Raw genomic sequence first — 20,216 nt, 5'->3', positions numbered from 1 at the left:
TCCTCTTGGAGATGATTCCTATGATTTAAGGGAAGAAAACTTGTTGCCTGTTTCAAGAGTTTAATCATTTGATGGAGGAGACACACCAACAGAATCTAACAACAAATTCAAAATAGCTCTTTCTGAGAGCCATGCCCGATTAATGTTTGTTCAATAATACTTGTAGCCTTTTATGTGGAAGGATAAGGAAAGAAGATACACTTGATGACACTTGGATCATGTTTATCTTGATTTTGAGCTTAAACATGGACAAAATTACTGTTGCAAGTGTTATAAGTTGGTAGTTTTATATTTAATAAGTACTTCTATGAAGGACTTGAACCCAAGAAGCTAGACAACCTGTTAATCAAATAAGAACCTCCATTGGCACATTCATCAGATACAACCAAGTAGCAGGTGACCAAACACCAACAAAAATTATAAAATGTTTATAACTAGCAGAAGAGGCAATGTTTGAAGCCATCTGAATGGACTACTCAAGGTAGTCCTTGATGAAGAAACGGTTCTTTGTTTGCTTGGAAAATTGGCAATTATTTCACATAAAGTATCACTAGTTGGACTAAAAGGCTTGGTGGTTTTTGTGTGGTTTAGTATATTTAACTCATAAATAACATTATTGCATGTCTCATCACATACAAAAAAGTTACGAAGTTACAATACTAAACAGTAAACACCGATGCGATTACATTATATGTGAGCCAACATTTCTCGTTACATTGTGGACAAAAATTCATGGCTCGGGTCTAAATGGTCCCTGAGATTTGCATAACTCATCACTTTGGTCCCTGAGATTCCAAATCGATAAAAGTGGTTCTTGAGATTATCCACCATCCATCATTTTGGTTATTCCGTTGAAAACTCCGTTAAGTGTCCCAAAGCCTTTGGCCAAAAGTTTGGGCAATTTTTAAAGCTTCGTAACTCAATCATTTCTTAACCAAATTCGACCCATAATATATCAAAATGAAGATAGGAAAGTGTAGAATAAGATTATACCTATTTCGAAGCCATACTATATCTCCGTTTTGGTATAATCTTATTCTACACTTTCCTATCTTCATTTTGATATATTATGGGTCAAATTTGATTAAGAAACGATTGAGTTACGAAGCTTTGAAAATTGCCCAAACTTCCGGCCAAGAGCTCCGGGACACTTAACGGAGTTTTTAACAGAATGACCAAAATGATGGATGGTGGACAATCTCAGGGACCACTTTTATCGATTTGGAATCTCAGGGACCAAAGTGATGAGTTATGCAAATCTCAAGGATCATTTTGGCGATTTACCCTAAAATAAAATATAAAAAAAATTAAAAAATGATTATATTATAGGGAACTTTAATGAAAAGCTCTCGGTATTGTTCATTTTAGCGAAAAACCATATTTTTACACTAAAAAGTTAATCCTGGTACTATTTATTTTGTCCTTATTGTGAAAACCTGCTATGTAACTTGTTTTCATTAATTGAGTTAAAAATAATTGGTACAAAGAGAGACTTATACAGATACATGGATCAATCAAGATCCTGAAATAAGGCCTATACAAGCTATTATGTGAGTTAGACTACTAAGTAGATAAAAAGCAATCTGAGATGACTGTACAGTAATCAAGGAAATGGACTCCTTAAATCAAGGGACTGAAGACAGACTTTGGTTCAAGGGACTGAAGACAGACTTTGGTTTACTCAACACTCCCCCCAAGTTAGAATGGATGTTTATTATTCCTAACTTGCAAAGCAAAGTTGTAAACTGATGTAAGCTCAGTGGCTTTGTAAAGATGTCGGCTGGTTGCTTCATGGTTGAAATGTGAGATGTCCTGATCATTCCACTTTGACCCCTTCTCGTAAAAGGTTGCAGTCAATTTCTATGTGTTTGGTTATTTCGTGAAAGACCGGATTCGAAGCGATGTGAAGTGCCACTTGATTATCGCAATATAACTTAACTGGATGTTTATGTTTGATACCCAAGTCTTGTAAAACATATTTCAGCCAAGTGACTTCATAACAAGTTGCCGCCATTGAATGTTACTCCGCATCTGCACTAGAATGTGACACGGTGTTTTGTTTCTTGCTTTTCCAGGAGATCAAGAATTCTCCAAGAAATACACAGTATCCGATGGTAGAATGACACGTGTCACAACATCTGGCCCAATCTGCATCACAAAAAGCATTCAGTTGAATTGGACTTCTTGCAGAGAGAAAAATACCTTGCCCTGGTGTATGCTTAACTTATCGTAAGACTAGGTGGGCTACCTCCAAATGTGGAGTTCGAGGCTTCTCCATAAATTGACTAAGAATGTGGACAGCCTAGACCAAATCAGGGCGCGTGATTGTCAGGTAGATTAGTCTCCCAACAAGCCGTCAATAAGAAGAAGGATCAGTAATGCATTGTCTTTCGTTCGTTTTGAGTGATAAGTTTTGCTCCATACGAGAGGTGGCTGGTTTTACGCCAAGGTAACCTGCATCCTTAAGTATTTCAAGGGCATATTTTCGCTGTGAGAAAGTGATCCCCTTGCTAGAGTGAGCAATTTCAATGCCCAAAAAATATTTTAAGTGGCCAAGGTCTTTCAACTTGAATTGCTTCATAAGAAAAGACTTAGTATCCTCAATTACTTGTATGTTATTCCCTCCCAAGATAATATCATCAACATAGACAAGGAAGGCAGTGAATTTACCATTATGGTTTTAGACGAACAATGAATAGTCTACCTTGGATTGTTGATAACCGACATTTATATGAGCACAAGAGAGTTTGATAAACCATTGACGAGAGGCTTGCTTAAGCCCATACAAAGATTTATGAAGTTTACAAACTCATGTCTCCCTTTTCGTCTGAAACCAGGAGACAAGGACATGTAGACATCTTCTTCAAGATCACCATGGAGAAAGATGTTGCTAATGTCAAGTTGGTAGAGGTGCCATTGTTGGACTGAGGCAACGGTAAGGAGAAGGCATACTGTAGTCAGTTTTGCAACCGGAGCAAAAGTCTTGCGATAATCTAAGCCTTCAATTTGGCTATAACTTTTGGCAACCAAGTGTGCTTTGTATCACTCAATGGATCCATTGGATTGAAATTTGATTTTGTAGACCCGCTTACATCCAACCAACTTCTTTCCAGAAGGCAACAGTTGAAGAAACCATGTCCTATTCGCAGCAAGGGCTGCCAGTTCTTGTTCCATGGCTAAACATCATTGGGGGTCGCATATGGCCTGTGAGAATGAACTAGGTTCTATGGCAGCCGAAATGGAAGTGGCGAAAGCACGATGTTGAGCAGATAAACAATCATATGTGAGTACATCAGACAAAGGGTAAGAAGTACCTGCCATTTTGGTCAACGCCGAGTCAGATGAAAGGATGGACCGAGAAGGAAGGTTGATGTCAACATGATATTGTTGAAGATAACCAGGTGCATGAGTGGGTCGTTTAAGACGGGGCGGTGATGTGGGAATAAAATGAGAGGGAACCAAAATAGGACTTACCGGCGAAGAAGATGATGGGTCGACTGAATCCTGCTCTAATGGACTGTACGAATGAATGATGGTGTCATCACAATCAGTATCTTAAGTATGAGGAAACACAACAGGTGAACTGCAATGGGAGATGGAAAAGGAAACGCATTTTCATGGAAAATAACATTACGTGAAATAAAGATTCTACCCGTTTGAAGTTCGTAAACTTGATATCCCTTTATGCCATATGGATAGCCAAGAAAAAAGAAAACGTGTGGCTCTTGCATCAAATTTGGTAGGACGATGGTGGTGTGTGGAAGGGAAACATAAACAACCAAACACTCGCAAATGTGCATAAGATGGTTGTTTGTGATAAAGTATTTCATAGGGTGATTTGCCATAAAGAAGAGGAGTTGGAGTCCTATTTATGAGATAAGTGGCAATGAGGATTGCATCACCCCAAAATTTCTTGGGAAGATGAGATTGAAAAAGTAAGGCTCTAGCAACATTGAGTAAGTGGTGGTGTTTGCATTCTGCTACCCTGCTTTGTTGGGGAGTAGAGACACAACTTGTTTGATATAGAATTCCCTTATTTGAAAAAAAAATTGTGTCATAAAAAATTCAATGCTGCAAAAATTCAAATTTTTAATGCAAGGAGAGATAGCCCGTAAGGTTTTGTTGGAAAGATGGCCAAGGCGTTGATGCCAAAGCTGAGAAGAAGAATGAGCAACAACTGAGTTGAATTACACCTGGTTTTTGTCACATTATCAAGATAGTAGAGTCCTTCTCGTTCAGTTTCCGTCCCAATCATCTTCCCCAATCATTGGCCTTGAAGTAGACACATTTTATCAGTGAAGATGAGAAAGCAAGATGAGGTATTTAGTGGCTTTGCTGACAGAAATTAAATTCAGTTTAAATGATGGAACACAAAGCACGTTGTGAAGGACGAGATCATTCGAGAGATGAACTGTGCCAATATGTGTGACATCGGCAAGTGCATGATTGGGTAGGTGCACTTGTCGATTGTATATCGAAACGCTTGTCATTAAACTTGGTAAGCAGACCATGTGGTATGTGGCGCCGGTATCAAAAATCCAGTTCTTTTCCTTATTGAGAGCAGAAGCACAAAAAACTCTACCTGAGAAATCATTCATAGTAGAGGTGGTACCGACATGATTAGCTGTGGAGTTGGATTGGCTCTTATCAAGGAGTGCAAGCAGGTTGTGATATTGCTCGGAAGTGAGGCTGTATGACGAATGAGATGTTGTTGGAGGCATTGGCTTGATGTCAACATGATTAGCCTTAGAGTTGGAACCCTTGCGATCTTGATAATCTCCCCTATCGTTGTTGTCCTTTATCTTTTTCAGTTTGCGGCATTGATCAATGATATGACCTCTCCAATTACAGTAGTCGCACTTGAGATGTGCACGACAGGTATCTGAAGTGTGTTCGGTTGCATCACAACAATCACATTTTAGATGGGGATTTCTAGGAGAAAAATTCCTACCAGAGTTTCGCATGTTGTCCCGCACGGCGAAAGTTACGGCATCGGTGACTGAAGACCTTCCAAGAGCATGTGTTGAAATTGTTCTCTGCTTCTCATCTTGAATAATGAGTGAGAAAGCTTTGTTCAAGGAGGGGATCCATAAGTAAAAGTTGCCCACGAACTGCAATGTAGGATTCATTGAGACCCATGAGAAACTTCATGGTTTTCTAACTTTGTTGAAACTACATCAATTCTTTCGCAGCTTCACATGCATAGGTTGGGAGAGCACACAGGGCATCACGTTCATCCCAAAAGCTTTTCAGTTTGGTATAATATGCACCAATGGTCAAATTTCCTTGAACACTTCCATGTATCTCTTGTTCGATGTGGAAGAGATGTACACTGTTTGTGTGAGAGAAACGTTCCTTCAACTCATTCCAAATATCAGCTGCAACATTGTTGTAGATGATACTTGCTCTAATATCTTTCGAGACAGAGTTAAGCAGCCAGGATTTCTTGAGGTCATTGCAACGAGTCCACTGTTGGGATTCAATTATGGATGCCGACTCAGGCTTTTTAATGGTTCCATTGATGAATCCTTCCTTGTTCTTGGCATTGAGGGCCATGGCCATGGCTCGGCTCCAAGTGGAGTAATTTTCATCATTCAACGAATGTGTGACGAGAATCGCTCCAGGCTGATCGGAGTGATGAAGATAAAGAGGATCGCTGGGATCTTCGTATTTGGTGTGTTTGCTGGAAGAGTCGGTTGCATGTCGACGAGGAGCGGAATGCTATAACTTCTTGGTGTGTTTGAACGCCAAGGGTTTTAGGTTATCAAGTTATCAAAGAGGTTGTGCTCTGATACCATGTGAAAACCTACTATGTAACTTGTTTTCATTAATTGAGTTTAATGTAATGGTACAAAGAGAGACTTATACAGATACATGGATCAATCATGATCCTGAAATTAAGGCCTATACAAGCTATTACGTGAGTCAGACTCCTAAGTAGATGAAAAGCAATCTGAGATGACTGTACAATAATCAAGGAAATGGACTCCTTAAATCAAGGGACTGATGACAGACTTTGATTTACTCAACACTTATCGTTAAAACTCAAAGTTTTCAAGCATTTTTCATTAGTTTTCCTTATATTCTAACACCCAATTAGAATATTTGATTTACTTAATACTTAGTTTCAAATAGTGTTTTCAAATTGTAAGACACGGTAGAGTTGGGAGTTCCATTCCAGAATTGGTCGGCAATCTGTTGAAAGACCCTTTCAGTTGGATGACCAGAATCAAAGTAGACATATTCACTGACGTTCTTACACAGGTCATACTCTTTGGTTCCTCTCTTGCCTCCACAGCTATAAATTCCTCGATACGGACCACTTCCACAGCATGCCACTTTCCCTTCCTCAAAACCTTTGCCAAACAATAGCATCCCAAAACAAAAACAACATCACTTAGTTCTTTCTCATAGATTAAGTAATCAAAGCATCTCTAGAATGTATGGTCGAGATTCATAATCTAGCAACAAAGATATATTAGCGTGGCAATTACTCATAAAAAAATCAGTAAAGTTGAAATTTCTAGTAGTGCAAGAGAAAGTTACTCATAAGAAAATCGAGGAAATGTACATACCATATTTAGAGGGGTGACTTATTCTTTCTGTCAGAAACTCATAGATTTGGGAAAGTGAGAATCTGAATCCCTTGAATTCTCTCTCTAGCTTCTGTAGGAGTTTGGGAAGTAATTTGTTGTGTAGTTTTACGTATGGTGTGATTTTGTCAAAGCAGCCACCACCATTTTGTCCCTCAACAACTGCTCTTGAATATGGTAAACAAGCAAGAGGATCAAGACCAAGAAACCCAAAATTCCTTCCTCCTTCTCTATATATTTCCTGACACATCGACATTAATATTACTTAAAACTTGGCATATATATCAGTGGGAAAATCTCTTGTTTTTCAAGTACGTACTAGCTAGGAATTTACTTTGATCACTGCAGTGATATTTCCTATCACAAGGCCAACAAATTCCTCGTGAGGGTGGGGTCCGAGCACACTGGAGTTTTTCTCGAAAGGGAAAGTGTAATCGTTGCCTCCGACGCTAAACAAGTAAACAGCTCTTGATAGCAGGGTCTTGGTTTGTTCATCCCCTAGTTTCCGGTTCAACGACTTCCTAACGCTCTTGAAATATGAAAGTTGAGAATGAAGATCTATCACCTGAGGAAGGTTCAGACATCAATTAGTTGCACCTTAAAGGACTTTTTTTTTTTTGTCAAAATCTTAAGGGACGTGTTTTGATTATAGTAATGGAGGATGATAAATATGTAAATTTAAAGAAGTTAGTTACAATGTTTGAGGCTTTGAGCCCAAATCAAATGTGTTCTTGGCAACATTTCTTTATACTAAATTGGTTGTTGACTAGTTACATTTTTTTGGGAATGAGGATATCTGAGATAAAGTAGGAGTAACTGAAATTGAAGGAAATATGAGAGAAATCGGTTACGATGGTTTGGACATATGAAACGAAGACCTACTGATGCTCCAATTAGAAGAAGCGGTTACAGGACAGAGGCTCAGGGCCGAAAGAGTAGAGGAAGACCATGGAAGACTTTGGAATAGACTATAAGAAAAGACTTAAAATACTTAGATCTAACAGAAGACATTGTAATCAATACTTAATGGGAAAAGGCTTTGCTATTGTTGGTTGTTGACTAGTTACATGCATTCAACGGGTTGTTGACGTAAGTGTTTCTTTGTCAACAACTACTGCTCGTAAGATTAATTTGAACTTATCCCTAATTTGAACAGATTAATAATAGGCAAGTCTTTAGAGTGATTTGTTTGTATGAGGAGGTGAGCTTATCCCTATCCGCCATGAGTAGGTAGCAAGTATAAGCAGTTTTATAATGATGTACTACATTTCTTATATTACATTGGTTGGTATATAAATATATAGGGGTGTGATATTCACACACCTCTTTTTACTTCTCCCACACCTTTTTAGTTTTCGGCCGTCGGATCGGATGAATTGAAGATCAACAGACATAAATTAACAAGAATATGTGATAAGTAAAAAGAGGTGTGTGGATAGCACACCCCAAATATATATTATATATCTCTGGTCAAGGTTCCACACACCCCAAATATATGTTATATATCTCTGGTCAAGGTGCATGGAACCCAAATGTATAAAAAAATTGTGGTGAACAATGGTTGACCTAATTTACAGTATAGTATATGCCAGTAATTTACATTATAGTATATCTCTGATAAACGTGCGTGACTTTTCTTGTATAGTATATGCTTATAATTATAAAAACCAAATTAGTGAAGTAACCCAATTGAACTCATATGCAAAATGATGTTACATACGTACCAAACCTTGGCTTGTTTCGACCAAAGCACCAGCTCCTGCAGATGCAAAGTTTGCACCATATGTAAATTGATCATTTCCAGGTTGTAGATACGGTGGAATAAATGGCAACTCTGCATACTCAGCTGTAACAGCAAAATAGATTTATATACTTAAACTATTGATTACATATACTAACAATATTTCACGTTTCTATACGAAAATATTCACAAAATTGTAAAGTTTATATCTTACCAATAAAATCTGAAATTAGTCGACCATCAGAAAATCTTCCGGTTGGGTTCTTGAAGAAGGTTTCACCATATGGCCAGTAATTTGCCCGAAAAGTAGTGTTGACGTAGTTATTATTTCCAGCATCAAAAAATGAATCCCCAAAGAAGAAAACGGGTACAGGTTTTTCAAACACAAATTGGCCGCGGCTTTGTGCTGTGACGAGAAGGCCAAGGCATGTACAAAAAACAAAGACACAAGAGACTTGGAAGCTTGAATTTGCCATATTAATTTGTTTGCTAGATAATTCGAATGTTCAACTTACATGATTTATATAGCGATTTATAGGGGGCAATTCACCGTGACCTAATGTGTTTTGGTCAGCTGATCAGTGACCTATCAATTTATGCATAAAAACCAATGACCTGGTCTCTAGAAAAAATCAAACAATCGATCAAAATTCCAAATTAAAACAATCCAGAAGGAAAGGTACGTAAGCAAACAACATTTCCCGTCAGTCTCTCATCTCGAACATTATAAACATCATTGTTTTCATTTTATATGTTCATTTTTTATGAGAACTAATTTTAGAAAGGGTTCCATTCTTTGAAATTCTTCAAACCTATAACTACGTCAACTTCCAATATTTGGTTCCAGTCGGGAACTTCAAATAAGTATAATATAGTAATTTGCTTTAAATAAAGTGTATAAATGAACAATTCATCACAATATTTTACTTGGTACTCACATCATCCATTTGTTCTATATATTTGGATGACTACATGGTTTCTGATTTGAAAGATCTTTTGTTGGTTAATCTTCAAATGAAGATCAAGAAAAACTTATAACATGAAGATACGTTTTTTGTAAGGGATATGTGCATTTTTTTTTTTTTTTGGGTGGAAGGATCCAACTATTATTTTTTATATATGAAATTGGCTGTGTATAGCCGGACACAATCATCTAATTAACTACTCTTTGACAAATCTCAAATGATTTTTTATTATGATTAGTTTGACATATGGATTTTTAGAAACATACTAGAAGATTTTACCCGCACGTTGTTGCGGGTCGAAAATTCAACTTTAAATTATTCTGTAAACACAAACACACACATATTTAAACACATAGAAATCAAAATGGAGACTGTAGAGCGAGAGCAATGTCTAAATTTATACAATTTAACAACATTATCAAATGTCTTGCTATTTACATACAAAAATGGTCAGCCTGCTCTTCCCCATTGGCAAATATCCTAGTTTTCATTCACACTGCCAGTTATAGATGAAACATTTTAAAACATGAGATTGTTTATATACAAAAAAAAAAATGGGGAATTGAGGTTACGATGGGCTATTCACATGCAAAAAATATGAAGGAACACTGTTCTTATTTGTACAATGGATGAGAATATTGTTCAGTACATATCCAAATGTTTTTTTCTTGGAGCAGCAGCTGTAGACAACAAAGTTTGTGTTATTGGTGAAAAAAAAAATAGGAATGTTAAGAGATATGGAATAAGTTTTGCATATGAATGGATTTACACTGCTGAAAAAATAAGAATACAATAAAGTTACCTAGTTCTTGTTCTGGAAAGAAGGGTCTGTTTTTAAGCTAGTTGGGGACAATTTTTTTTTCAACAACTTGATTGGAACTGGTCAAAATCTTGCATAAATTTCTTCTCCCTCATTACTTGGAAAAAAACCCGAAAGTACCAAAAAAAAAATTTAAAAAAAAAAAAAATAACTGTTCAAGAACAGTATTCAATCCTGACCTATCACTTTCCCATCTTTTCTGTCCTGGCCAATATATATATATATATATATATAAGGAAAAGAAAACGTTAAATATATAAATATAAATAAATATATAGATTCCGTCATTACTAATTTACTACCACAGCCATCTATATATATATATATATATATATATATATATATTTCTGCCACTTGCATTTATTATCTCTTTTTTGAGAAGTGAGCCTTTGTCACTACCATTAGACCTCTCACTCAAATGGAACCAGACCTCTCTCTCAAATGGAAAGGGATAAACAACACGTGGCATAATGTAAACCAAAACCAACTAAAGCTTGCTTCCAGCATCTTTTTTACAAAACACAACGCGCATACGCATAAGGATACGATTGAACGATGACCGACGCTTGGCAAACACAGGCAAAAGCGTCATTTCACTGTACCAACCACGGGAAACAAAGAAGACACAAAGGGGCATTTTAGCCATTACACTGCTCATGAACAGTGCTTTTCTACCGGATCTTAGTATATAGATAATGTGTCACGTCTGGACATTTAAATTTGGTTATCTGTGGTGAAGATGTGAACATGTTATCCAAAGATTTGGAAGAAAGAATACATACACAAAGACTTTACATAACGAAAAACGTGTACCAGATATAACCTAAAATTTGGCGCCGCAAAGGCCTTTACCATTCCGATTATAGTTCTTCCAGAAGCAAAGACTTATTAGGTGTTCGCCTGCGTTGCTTAACCGAAGTACCAAAAGATACATGAGTGTTGTCAAATTATTAACGCTTGATTCATTCTTCATCAAATTGAAAATTTTGTGACCTGGTCTTATCTTTGGGCATGTTTATTTACAGTTTTGGGAATATGAGTTATATGGTTTGATCGGAGAATGATACCTAAATTGTTCACGTATGGGATAAACATATTTTTTAGGATATCTCATTAAACGTTGAGAATGAAATGTTGAGATAAGTCTCACAATGATGGGAAGAGGGATCTTACATGGACTTATAAGAGGTTTTCCCATATTGCCAATTGGTTTTATGGTGGAAATTCAACTTTTTTCATGATATCAGAACAGGTTGTCCCATGTGTGAAGTTAAACGGCCACATGTACTCCACGTCATCCCGTTGTGTTGTTCACGTGTTAGGCTTGAAAATTCGCCACACGTGAGGGGGCGTGTTGAGATGAGTCTCACATTGATGAGAGGAGAGACCTTGCATGAACTTATAAGAAGTTGGTCTACTCCCCATAATGCCAATTGGTTTTACGGTAGAACCTCAACTTTCTTCATGAAACACATATACTCAACGTGGGACCGACTTCTTTATTCAATTCTAAAAATGAGACTCATACTTTACATTATCATTTTTCGTAAGTAAATTTATCATTCATTTACTTACATTATTGCGTAGAGGAATCATAAAAAAAAAAAAAATTTAATGTATAACCAAAGATTGAAAATTTGAAGTTTCTAAGGCACATGTTTACCATAAATTAATAGTTAATGTGTCCAATTTGGGCTGCATGTTACATTTGATGCAAAAGACTTACAAGTCTTGGAAGAGATCCTTGAGACTGTATAGACCTGTCGTGGACTTGGAGTTCAATGGCCGGCCACTCCACATTTCATTGGCAAATTGCTTGTAGACCTTCTCAGTGAGATGCAAAGAGTCCCAAAACACATATTCATTTGGATCCTCACACAACTCAAACTTCTTCACTGTTCTTTTCCCTCCACAGCTAAATACTCCTCTAAACTGACCTGTTCCGCAACATGCTGTTTTCCCTTCCTTAAAACCTTAATTTCATCACACACAATTACACAATTCAATATCTACTTGTAACTTGTAATGTATTACACATTTGTGAGCAAATACATCTGCATAAAAGATACGGAATATGATTATGTTTTTGTGCTTAGACGTTATGTGTAGATTTGGACTGTCACTAATGTTTTTTAGATACATTGGCGGTTTTAAACCCTGACCATAACGTACTCCTACCTATCACCCTGCCCACCCTCCTCACTAGGCTACCCCAGTGGCTTCAGCCCTCTTTAGGAACAGAACAGAATTGCACATAAATATGAAGTGGGTGTACTCATCAAGTTACAGGGTGCATTTAGTAACCCCATATATAAGAAGTTCCCAACGTGTTGTGTTGAGCTTGTTGGTTCGCGCGTAAGGCACAAGGGCTAGCCAGTTCGGCCATAATGTTTACCTAAGCACGGAATTAAGACAACTAATTTGCTTGTGTGCATTGAGTACGTACCATATTTAGAGGGATGCCTGATTCTCTTTCTAAGATTGCTGTTCAAGTCGTAGAGTGAATATTTGAAACCCTCCAACTGGTTTCCAAGTTGAATGAGAAGTTTGGAGAGAGCTTTGTTATGCAATTTGGCAAGTGACGAAACCTCTTTTAAGCAGCTACCATTATTTTCAGGCTTGATTATTCTGACCCCCGGAAGACAACCCGAGTCCAGCAAATTGATGACCCCAAATTTCCTACCCCCTCCGGAATAAATTTCCTGCCAATTTTACACCCAATCAAACCATATAAAAAATTCAAACTCGTTTGATTAGGTAGAGTCAGGTCGAATATAAAATGTGTAGTTTTGACCGACAATTTCAAAACATAACATTTCAGACTCTGTAAATTGCTTAATGCATACTTGGATGACGCTCGTCAAGTTGCCGATAACCATTTCGACGTATCGTGAGTGAGAGTAGGACTTTAACATGGGAGAGTTGGTTAGGAAAGGGCTTATGTAATCGTTGGTTCCAATGTTGACCAAGTAGACGCCTCTTGAAAGTGTCACTTTGGCTTCAACATCGCCTAACTTGTGTCTGAACCAGGTCTCTACCTTCTTGTAATACTTCAGTTGTGTTTTAAGGTTAATGACCTGAAATAAGACGGAATATGAAGGTTCCATAACTATTTAGCTGCAATTTGTGAGTGACAAGTAGATGTAACATTCATGTAATGTTTTCCATATTTAGAAAAACCTAGATGCAATGGTTATCTCATGCGTAGAAATTATACTTGTGGTAAAATAAATTAATAATAGAATCATTTAATTATTGTTTATGAAGCGCCCTACTATGGCCTACATGAGACATTTTAAGGCACGCCGATCAGACCACGTGTACCCTATGAGCCAAAACTTAAAAAAACACCCCCTTACCCCCACCACCCCCAAATTTTGAGGCCTACACTTATCTTACTGTGTTCCCAGCCTCTCTCTCACACTTACCCCAATCTAAGTTCCCACACAAGAATTTCTACCTTGAGGGTTTATATGATATGGGTTAATAACTCACCAACATTTAAATATTACGTGTTGTTTTACTATTGATTTTTTACGCTATTTATGTCAGATAATGAGGCAATATATAAAGCCATTACACCTAATTTTCCCGATTTTCTTGTTTTTTTTTTTAACAATGTAATACAAGCTAAACATTAGTGCTTCACCTTACCAAATAATTGGGAAACATCATGAACGTCACCAAGTGATATATGTTTCATTTCCTCACTTAATTAAGTAGCGCAGCAGAGTAATATGTATACCAAATTGTATTAATAGCTGGCCATATCATAATATCACTCTCAAATGTAAAGAATACATACCTCGCCTTGAAAAGTCTCCACCAGAGCTCCAGCTCCGGCAGATGCGAAATTCGCGCCACCATAATATTGGCGAAATCCCGGTTGAAGAAAGGGTGGAACAAATGGCAGGTGAGCGTACTCAGCTGCATAGTATATTGGATAAGATCCAAATTAGATTAGATCACGATAAAGTATAAGCAGACAAAAAATTTTGTATTGGGTTAGCTGGCTAGCTAACAAAAGTGGACATGTACAACCAAGGACGACATTATAAAAGATTTGTAAATCTTACCAATAAAGTCTGACATCAAACGTCCGTCGGAGAATCTTCCAGTTGGGAACTTGAAGTAGGTTTCTCCATATGGCCAGAAATTTGCTTGGTCGAGAGTTGTAGTGTTGATGTAGTTGTTGTTGCCAGAATCTAAGTAAGAGTCTCCGAAGATGAACAAGGCAACTTGTTTTTTTGAAGACCAGGATTTGCTTCCAAAACAAGTTGAGATCAGTAGTGCTGCATGAAGAAACAAAACGACGGAAACAGAGCTTTGCTTTTCCATGGCTGATAATTAAGTTCTTGAAGTTATATCAATGTCAAACAAATATAGAAACTTTGTTTCTATTTAGTTTGAAATTAGATGACTATATATAAATCATGGGAATTAATACATCTGGGTGATGAATAAGAAAAGACTTCTCGCCAACACGAGTTGCAGAAGTCAAAATAAATTTGAGAAATTGAAAATATTTGTCCAAAAACTAAAGAAAAACGTGGCTCAGAACTAATACTAGGCGTTGAACTTTGAACAGATATTGTTTTGTTTTTTATTTTTAGATATATTTTGGGTAATGCTAGATAAACCATATTTTTAAATTACATTTTGTAAATCACATGGTTGTTGATGGTTGGCCTTCTTTTTAAATTTTTTTACATTATGAAGTCTTACTTTATTGTTACATCATATGATTTAAAAAAAAAATTGAAAAGATAGTCTCCCTAACATTTTCCTTATATTTTATAAGCGATTTAAAATTTTCAACCAGCAATGCCCAAATAAAAAAAGAGTAATGGATTATTTTCTTGGTGGATTATGTTGGCGTGAGTCAGGTATTTCCTTGATTGTAATCATTTATTATTGTTGATGCACAAAACCGGAGGTTTTGGAACAACGTAAATTCGACCGTGAAACTGCAAGAAATGTAAATAACACAAGATGTATCGTGGTTCACCCCAAGGTTTGGGCTACGTCCACACTGATTATATTTCTCTGAGAGTATTTGTGAGGGAGAGAGTGTGAGAGCTTTGCTCTAGATAGGAGAGACTTAGGGTTTGTGAGGGTGAGGAGGCCCTTTTATAGAATAAGGTCTCCTCCCCTAATTACATATTTGCCCCTTCCTTTATTACATAATTACATTTAAGTCCCTCAAGTATTTATACAAGGTCTAAATACGAGGCCCTAAATATGGTATAAACAATTGTAATTTCCTTATTAGTTGGGATTTCCTTGGAACCCTAGTGAACTATGTAGTTTGTATATAATATTGCCTCATTGAGAGAAGAATACATACACCAATCCAAACCCTAATATTCTACTACAAATTTATCTTAGTCTTAGAACAAGTTTTTGCCTGTCTCAATTCCCCAAAAACCCCCTTGCCTGTCTCAATTCTACTACAATTTTATTTGTCCCAACGTAAGTATTTGCTAGATTTGATCTCCGAAACTAGTATGTTAGCGTGTAAGTCTGCAAAAACTCCCATTTTTTCAGAATCATCATCTAGCTATATTTCCAGACAAATTCCAATGGATAAAGGGAGATAACAAAGGTTGGTTGGTCGGTTGGTTTATTTGTCTCTTACTCATTGTGATATTGCATATGTTGTGAAGATCATATGGCGGCTGTGATGAGGATTTTGAGTTACTTGAAGTCTTTACCTGGAAGAGGTTTAATTTTCTTGAAGAATAGGCATTTGGAGGTTAAAGGGTACACTTATGCCGATAGGGTTGGTAACATAATTGATTAGTGTTCGACATTTGGGTGTTTTTTTTTTTTTTTACTTTGTTTGTGGAATCTAGTTACTTGGTGTAGCAAGAAGCAAAACTCGGTCTACTGCAGAGGCTAAGTTCAGGGGATGGCTCATGGTATTTTGAGCTTTTGTGAATTCAAATTTTGCTCGCCGAAATTGATTATAAACTGAAGGGTCCAATGCAATTCTATTGTGATAATAAAGCGGCTTGTGAGATTGCCAATAATTCAGTTCAACATGATCAAACAAAAATGTTGAAGTGGATAGACATTTTATCAAGGAGAAGTTGGAAATCAAGATTGTTGATATTCCATATGTAAGATTAGAGATGCTGTTTGCAGATGTGTTAACATGCGGTGTCCACAAAGGTTTTTAATGACTCACCTTGACAAGTTTGGTTTAAAACATATCTATACACCAACTTAAGAGGGAGTGTAGGTGTGAGTCAAGAATTTCCTTGTTGTAATTTTTATTATAATTTCTTTGTTGTTGGGGATTCCTTTATAATCCTAGTCAATTATGTAATTCGTACATATAGTGCCTCCTTGAAAGAAGAATACATATAACAATTCAAACCCTAATATTCTGCTATAATTTTATCAAATTGCGGGTATGAACGTGTTGAGTTGTACTTTTTGTCCCATACAGATTCTAGAAGTCTGTTGCTCTTTATGGCAAATATGTTAGAAACATTTGCCAAAAAAAAAAAAAAAATCAAACTTTGATTCTAAGCAAACATGGGTGATTGCTAATGTTAGATTGCTACAATCCTCTCGCTTATATACGAAGACGCATAAATATAGACATATGGATAGAGTCGATAGACTGCAAAGAGACAAGTATATAAGTACAACCAAATTGTATTATGGTCCAAAAAAACTTTACCAAAGTTAGAGAATTAGCGAACAATATATACTAAATTTTCATCAATTTTTCATTCATATTATGTATCATTGAATAATTCAAAAAATTAACGATTAGATCTTGCATATAGAAATTTAATAAATCTTTACAACAATTAAATTTTATATAAATTTCATGTTACTAAGTGAGATGTAGCATTATGAACTAAACCAACTTTCACATGTAAAGCCATATATGTAATATGTGGTTTGCATGGTTTCAGAGAAGTTAGGCGATTTTAGGTCAATGACCATATATATCCTTGACCATGACATAAATTTTCTCTAATTTTTAGCATAAGGGGCCGGGATGTGTTAAACTTACACGTGCCCCTGTCACCTTTAGAGATGATCTGTAATGAGAATCTTGCGTGTCATCATTAAGCCATGAATGAATGAATGCCATGGAGGTTTTTTTTTATTTTTTACTTTTTTTTATTTTTTATAACAAATGGTAGGGTTCACTTGTTAATTGTTAAGAAAAAGACATCGGCGATAATTAAACCTGCACTAGAATATATGAATATAGAAAGCCTTCAAGGGGAGGGATTTCCATTTTCTTTTAATGGGAACATCTTCTTGACCGTTAGATTTGGCTTTTATGAAATTCTGTGGTTGAGATTATATGGCCTATGATTTAATCTCAACCACATAATTTCATTAAAGACAAATCTAATGGTCAAGAGAATGTCCTTATTTTTAAAAAAAATTGAAGATCCCTTCCCTTAAAAGGCCTGTATAAATATAATTGTTTTTACCATTGTAATAAAGTGTCATCTACGATCAACATGAAGTAATTAAACTGCCTAATTTTTGTGAGGTGAGAGGAAAAGAAACTAAAAGTCCGCACTATATATATAAAATTGACTGTTGACCCAAAAAAAAATAAAAATCATTGGCCTAATATATAAATTATGATTCAATTTTCAGTTTGGAATAAAAAAAAACTGAGTGATTGGTAGATCAGATTGTTCTAAGATCAAGTCTTCGATTGTATTTATTTTAACTGCTATATTAAATATAATGTAAAAATTAGGGCATGTATTTAAATAAATAAAAGAAAACTAACGAAAAGTCTAAAAAAAACTTCTCTTTTAACGAAAAACTTTTTTTAAAGGTATAGTGAATAATGTCAGTTAAAGGTAAAAATGTGATTTTTAGTTAAAAGTGAACAGTATCGGGAGCGTTTTGTTAAAACTCCTTTTAAATAAAGCACACACATGTACATTTGACTTTGTCTTAAAAAGAATCATAATAAATAAATAAAAATACATTTTACACGTATATAGAATTCCCACATGCATGACCTCAATTATCTCTAAACAGTTGGTCAAAAGTCTGCTTAATTTAAAATTGTGACCCTGATCTCGATTTCCTAATTCACCTTGTTATATATAATCAGTAAGCTAGCTAGCTACTTACTATCATTTGGTTGTTTATGTAAAGATGCGCCCTAATATCATAGCATCTAATTACAAATGTGGGTTTTCACAGATGGAGGAGGACCTAATCATCCTTGCGTTTTGGCAAAAGGCAAATAACCGGAGAGGAGTGAGATTTTCAGATTGTCACCCCAAATTCAATTTGGGTATTAGCTAATAATGTAAAATATGCATGATTAATTGTTGAATATTTTCTTGGCCCAAACAAAAAGTTGAATATCTTCATGCTGAACAATGTTCTTTTGTCGTAATGTGTGAATTTTAATTTATAGTTGTCCGCGGTAAGATTATTTATCTAACAAAATAGGTTTGCAAATGAACATTACTCTTTTGAAGATTATGCATCCATAAGAAATATTCAAATTTCATAAAGTAGACATCAATGTCTCCAAAGGGACAAGAAACAAAGGTGAATGTGCCATGTGAGTTTTGCTAAAAGCCAGCCACAAAAGAATGAGTACGTATTACCTAATTGGTGAACAAACCCATCAAACAACATCAATCTCGGTCTTTGATTGGTTTTAAAGAATAGTTGATTAGGTTAGGTGATCTCTATGTTTGAGAAGGACCAAAGGATGTAAAGACCATAGAATGAGATGATGCAGTTTGATGGGACATGTGAATGCTTACCAAACCCACATAGGCAAAGTTCCAACAACATATACAGTAAACCAAGGTAGTGCTATTCACATGTTCCTTTTTACTTCTTACACATCTTGTTAATTTTTGTCCAGTATCTTTTGCAATTCATTCAAATCCGATGGTCGAAAATTAAAAGAGATGTGTCAGAGGTAAAAATATATGTGTAGACAACACCACCGTAAATGAATTAATGTCAAACTCAATAGGAATATTCCTACCTGTTTGTGCAAGCAATTTGTATTCAAACTAGTTTTGATTGATTCTAATGAAACTACTCTTCCAAATATTAAAAGATGATTCAAATTCGAATTTACGATTGAACAAAAAAACACAATTTGATGCACATAAATATCATACCAAATTTTACAAAGTTAAAGAAACCACATCATTGTTAGAGAATAGGATTTCACATCAGTCATAGATAATAATATACAATTAATATACGAGAGTTTCCATCCTTAATATCACCAAGACGACCTTTATGATAAAACTCCACATCTGTTTGTGCATGTGGTAGTTAATAAGAATGGAGTTTTTGACTCGTCTATCTTATAATTTGACAGTCATATCATCGAGGAGGAGAAAAAGTGGGAACTTTTGAAAGAATATGCGCGGCACAGTTTTTGGAAACATAAATAGTCCGAATTTTTTTTTGTGAAACATCCATGGAAGATCATGATGTTAGCTTAGGCTAATTGACTGCACTATTTTGTGTTTGTTTTATGATTGTTAAATGGTACTACTTGTACATGAAGGAGGAATTTGGTGTCTTTCTTTTGCCTCCCTTCTTTGGTCAAATACCATGGCTCCAAACATTTTCCTCCCCACCAAACAGTGTATAGGAAATATCATCTATGTTGGAGCAGGATTTCTTACAAAAAGAAATGCTTTTACAGGTTATTGACAAGGTTCTTATAGTTCATGTATTAGCTTTTTGAATGTGAATTTAAAAAGGGAAAAGAGGAGGGTGGGTTTTACCTGCGAAAAAGACACTCTAACGCTCAAGTTAGTGTTTGCAGAACAGCTTACGTCAATAAGAGGTTATGTTTTTGTACCTTTACTCAAGTTGATTGATTGCTTATATAGTGATGATCCGTTTCACCTTTTCCCTCCCCATGGGAAATGGAGAGACAAACATGTAGTCTAACAATGCCTTATTCCACACTCAGCATTAGCTTGACCCGCACTTCATGCGTAAGTGGTAACATTGGTTTCGTGATTCAAAGATAATCGTTTTTACTTGGGTTTCTGTACTTAGCCCATCAATCTTTATAGTCTCAACATTTTTAGATTCTCAATCTCGCT

The 20,216-nt window shown here is 35.9% G+C and overlaps 2 protein-coding genes across 2 annotated transcripts; both read right to left on the bottom strand.

The window, feature by feature from the left end:
- Window positions 1–5,797: 5,797 nt before the first annotated feature.
- LOC126581942 (GDSL esterase/lipase 2-like) lies at window positions 5,798–8,956 on the bottom strand. The gene is made up of 5 exons (XM_050245891.1): window positions 8,549–8,956; window positions 8,318–8,439; window positions 6,928–7,158; window positions 6,576–6,834; window positions 5,798–6,356 (listed from the first exon to the last, which is right to left on the bottom strand). The coding sequence occupies exons 1-5, from the start codon at window positions 8,808–8,810 to the stop codon at window positions 6,115–6,117; spliced, it is 1,116 nt and encodes a 371-aa protein (XP_050101848.1). The 5' UTR covers window positions 8,811–8,956; the 3' UTR covers window positions 5,798–6,114.
- Window positions 8,957–11,729: 2,773 nt separating this feature from the next.
- LOC126581941 (GDSL esterase/lipase 5-like) lies at window positions 11,730–14,690 on the bottom strand. Its single transcript, XM_050245890.1, has 5 exons — window positions 14,196–14,690; window positions 13,925–14,046; window positions 12,966–13,196; window positions 12,566–12,821; window positions 11,730–12,092 (listed from the first exon to the last, which is right to left on the bottom strand). Exons 1-5 carry the CDS (start codon window positions 14,455–14,457, stop codon window positions 11,842–11,844), a joined length of 1,122 nt encoding a protein of 373 aa, XP_050101847.1. The 5' UTR covers window positions 14,458–14,690; the 3' UTR covers window positions 11,730–11,841.
- Between the last annotated feature and the right edge of the window lie 5,526 nt (window positions 14,691–20,216).

The sequence above is a fragment of the Malus sylvestris genome, chromosome 9 (assembly GCF_916048215.2).
Source record: "Malus sylvestris chromosome 9, drMalSylv7.2, whole genome shotgun sequence".
NCBI classification, from domain to species: domain Eukaryota; kingdom Viridiplantae; phylum Streptophyta; class Magnoliopsida; order Rosales; family Rosaceae; genus Malus; species Malus sylvestris.
Note: the sequence above shows the minus strand (reverse complement) of the source record. Positions and strands in the feature narration are given on the sequence as shown.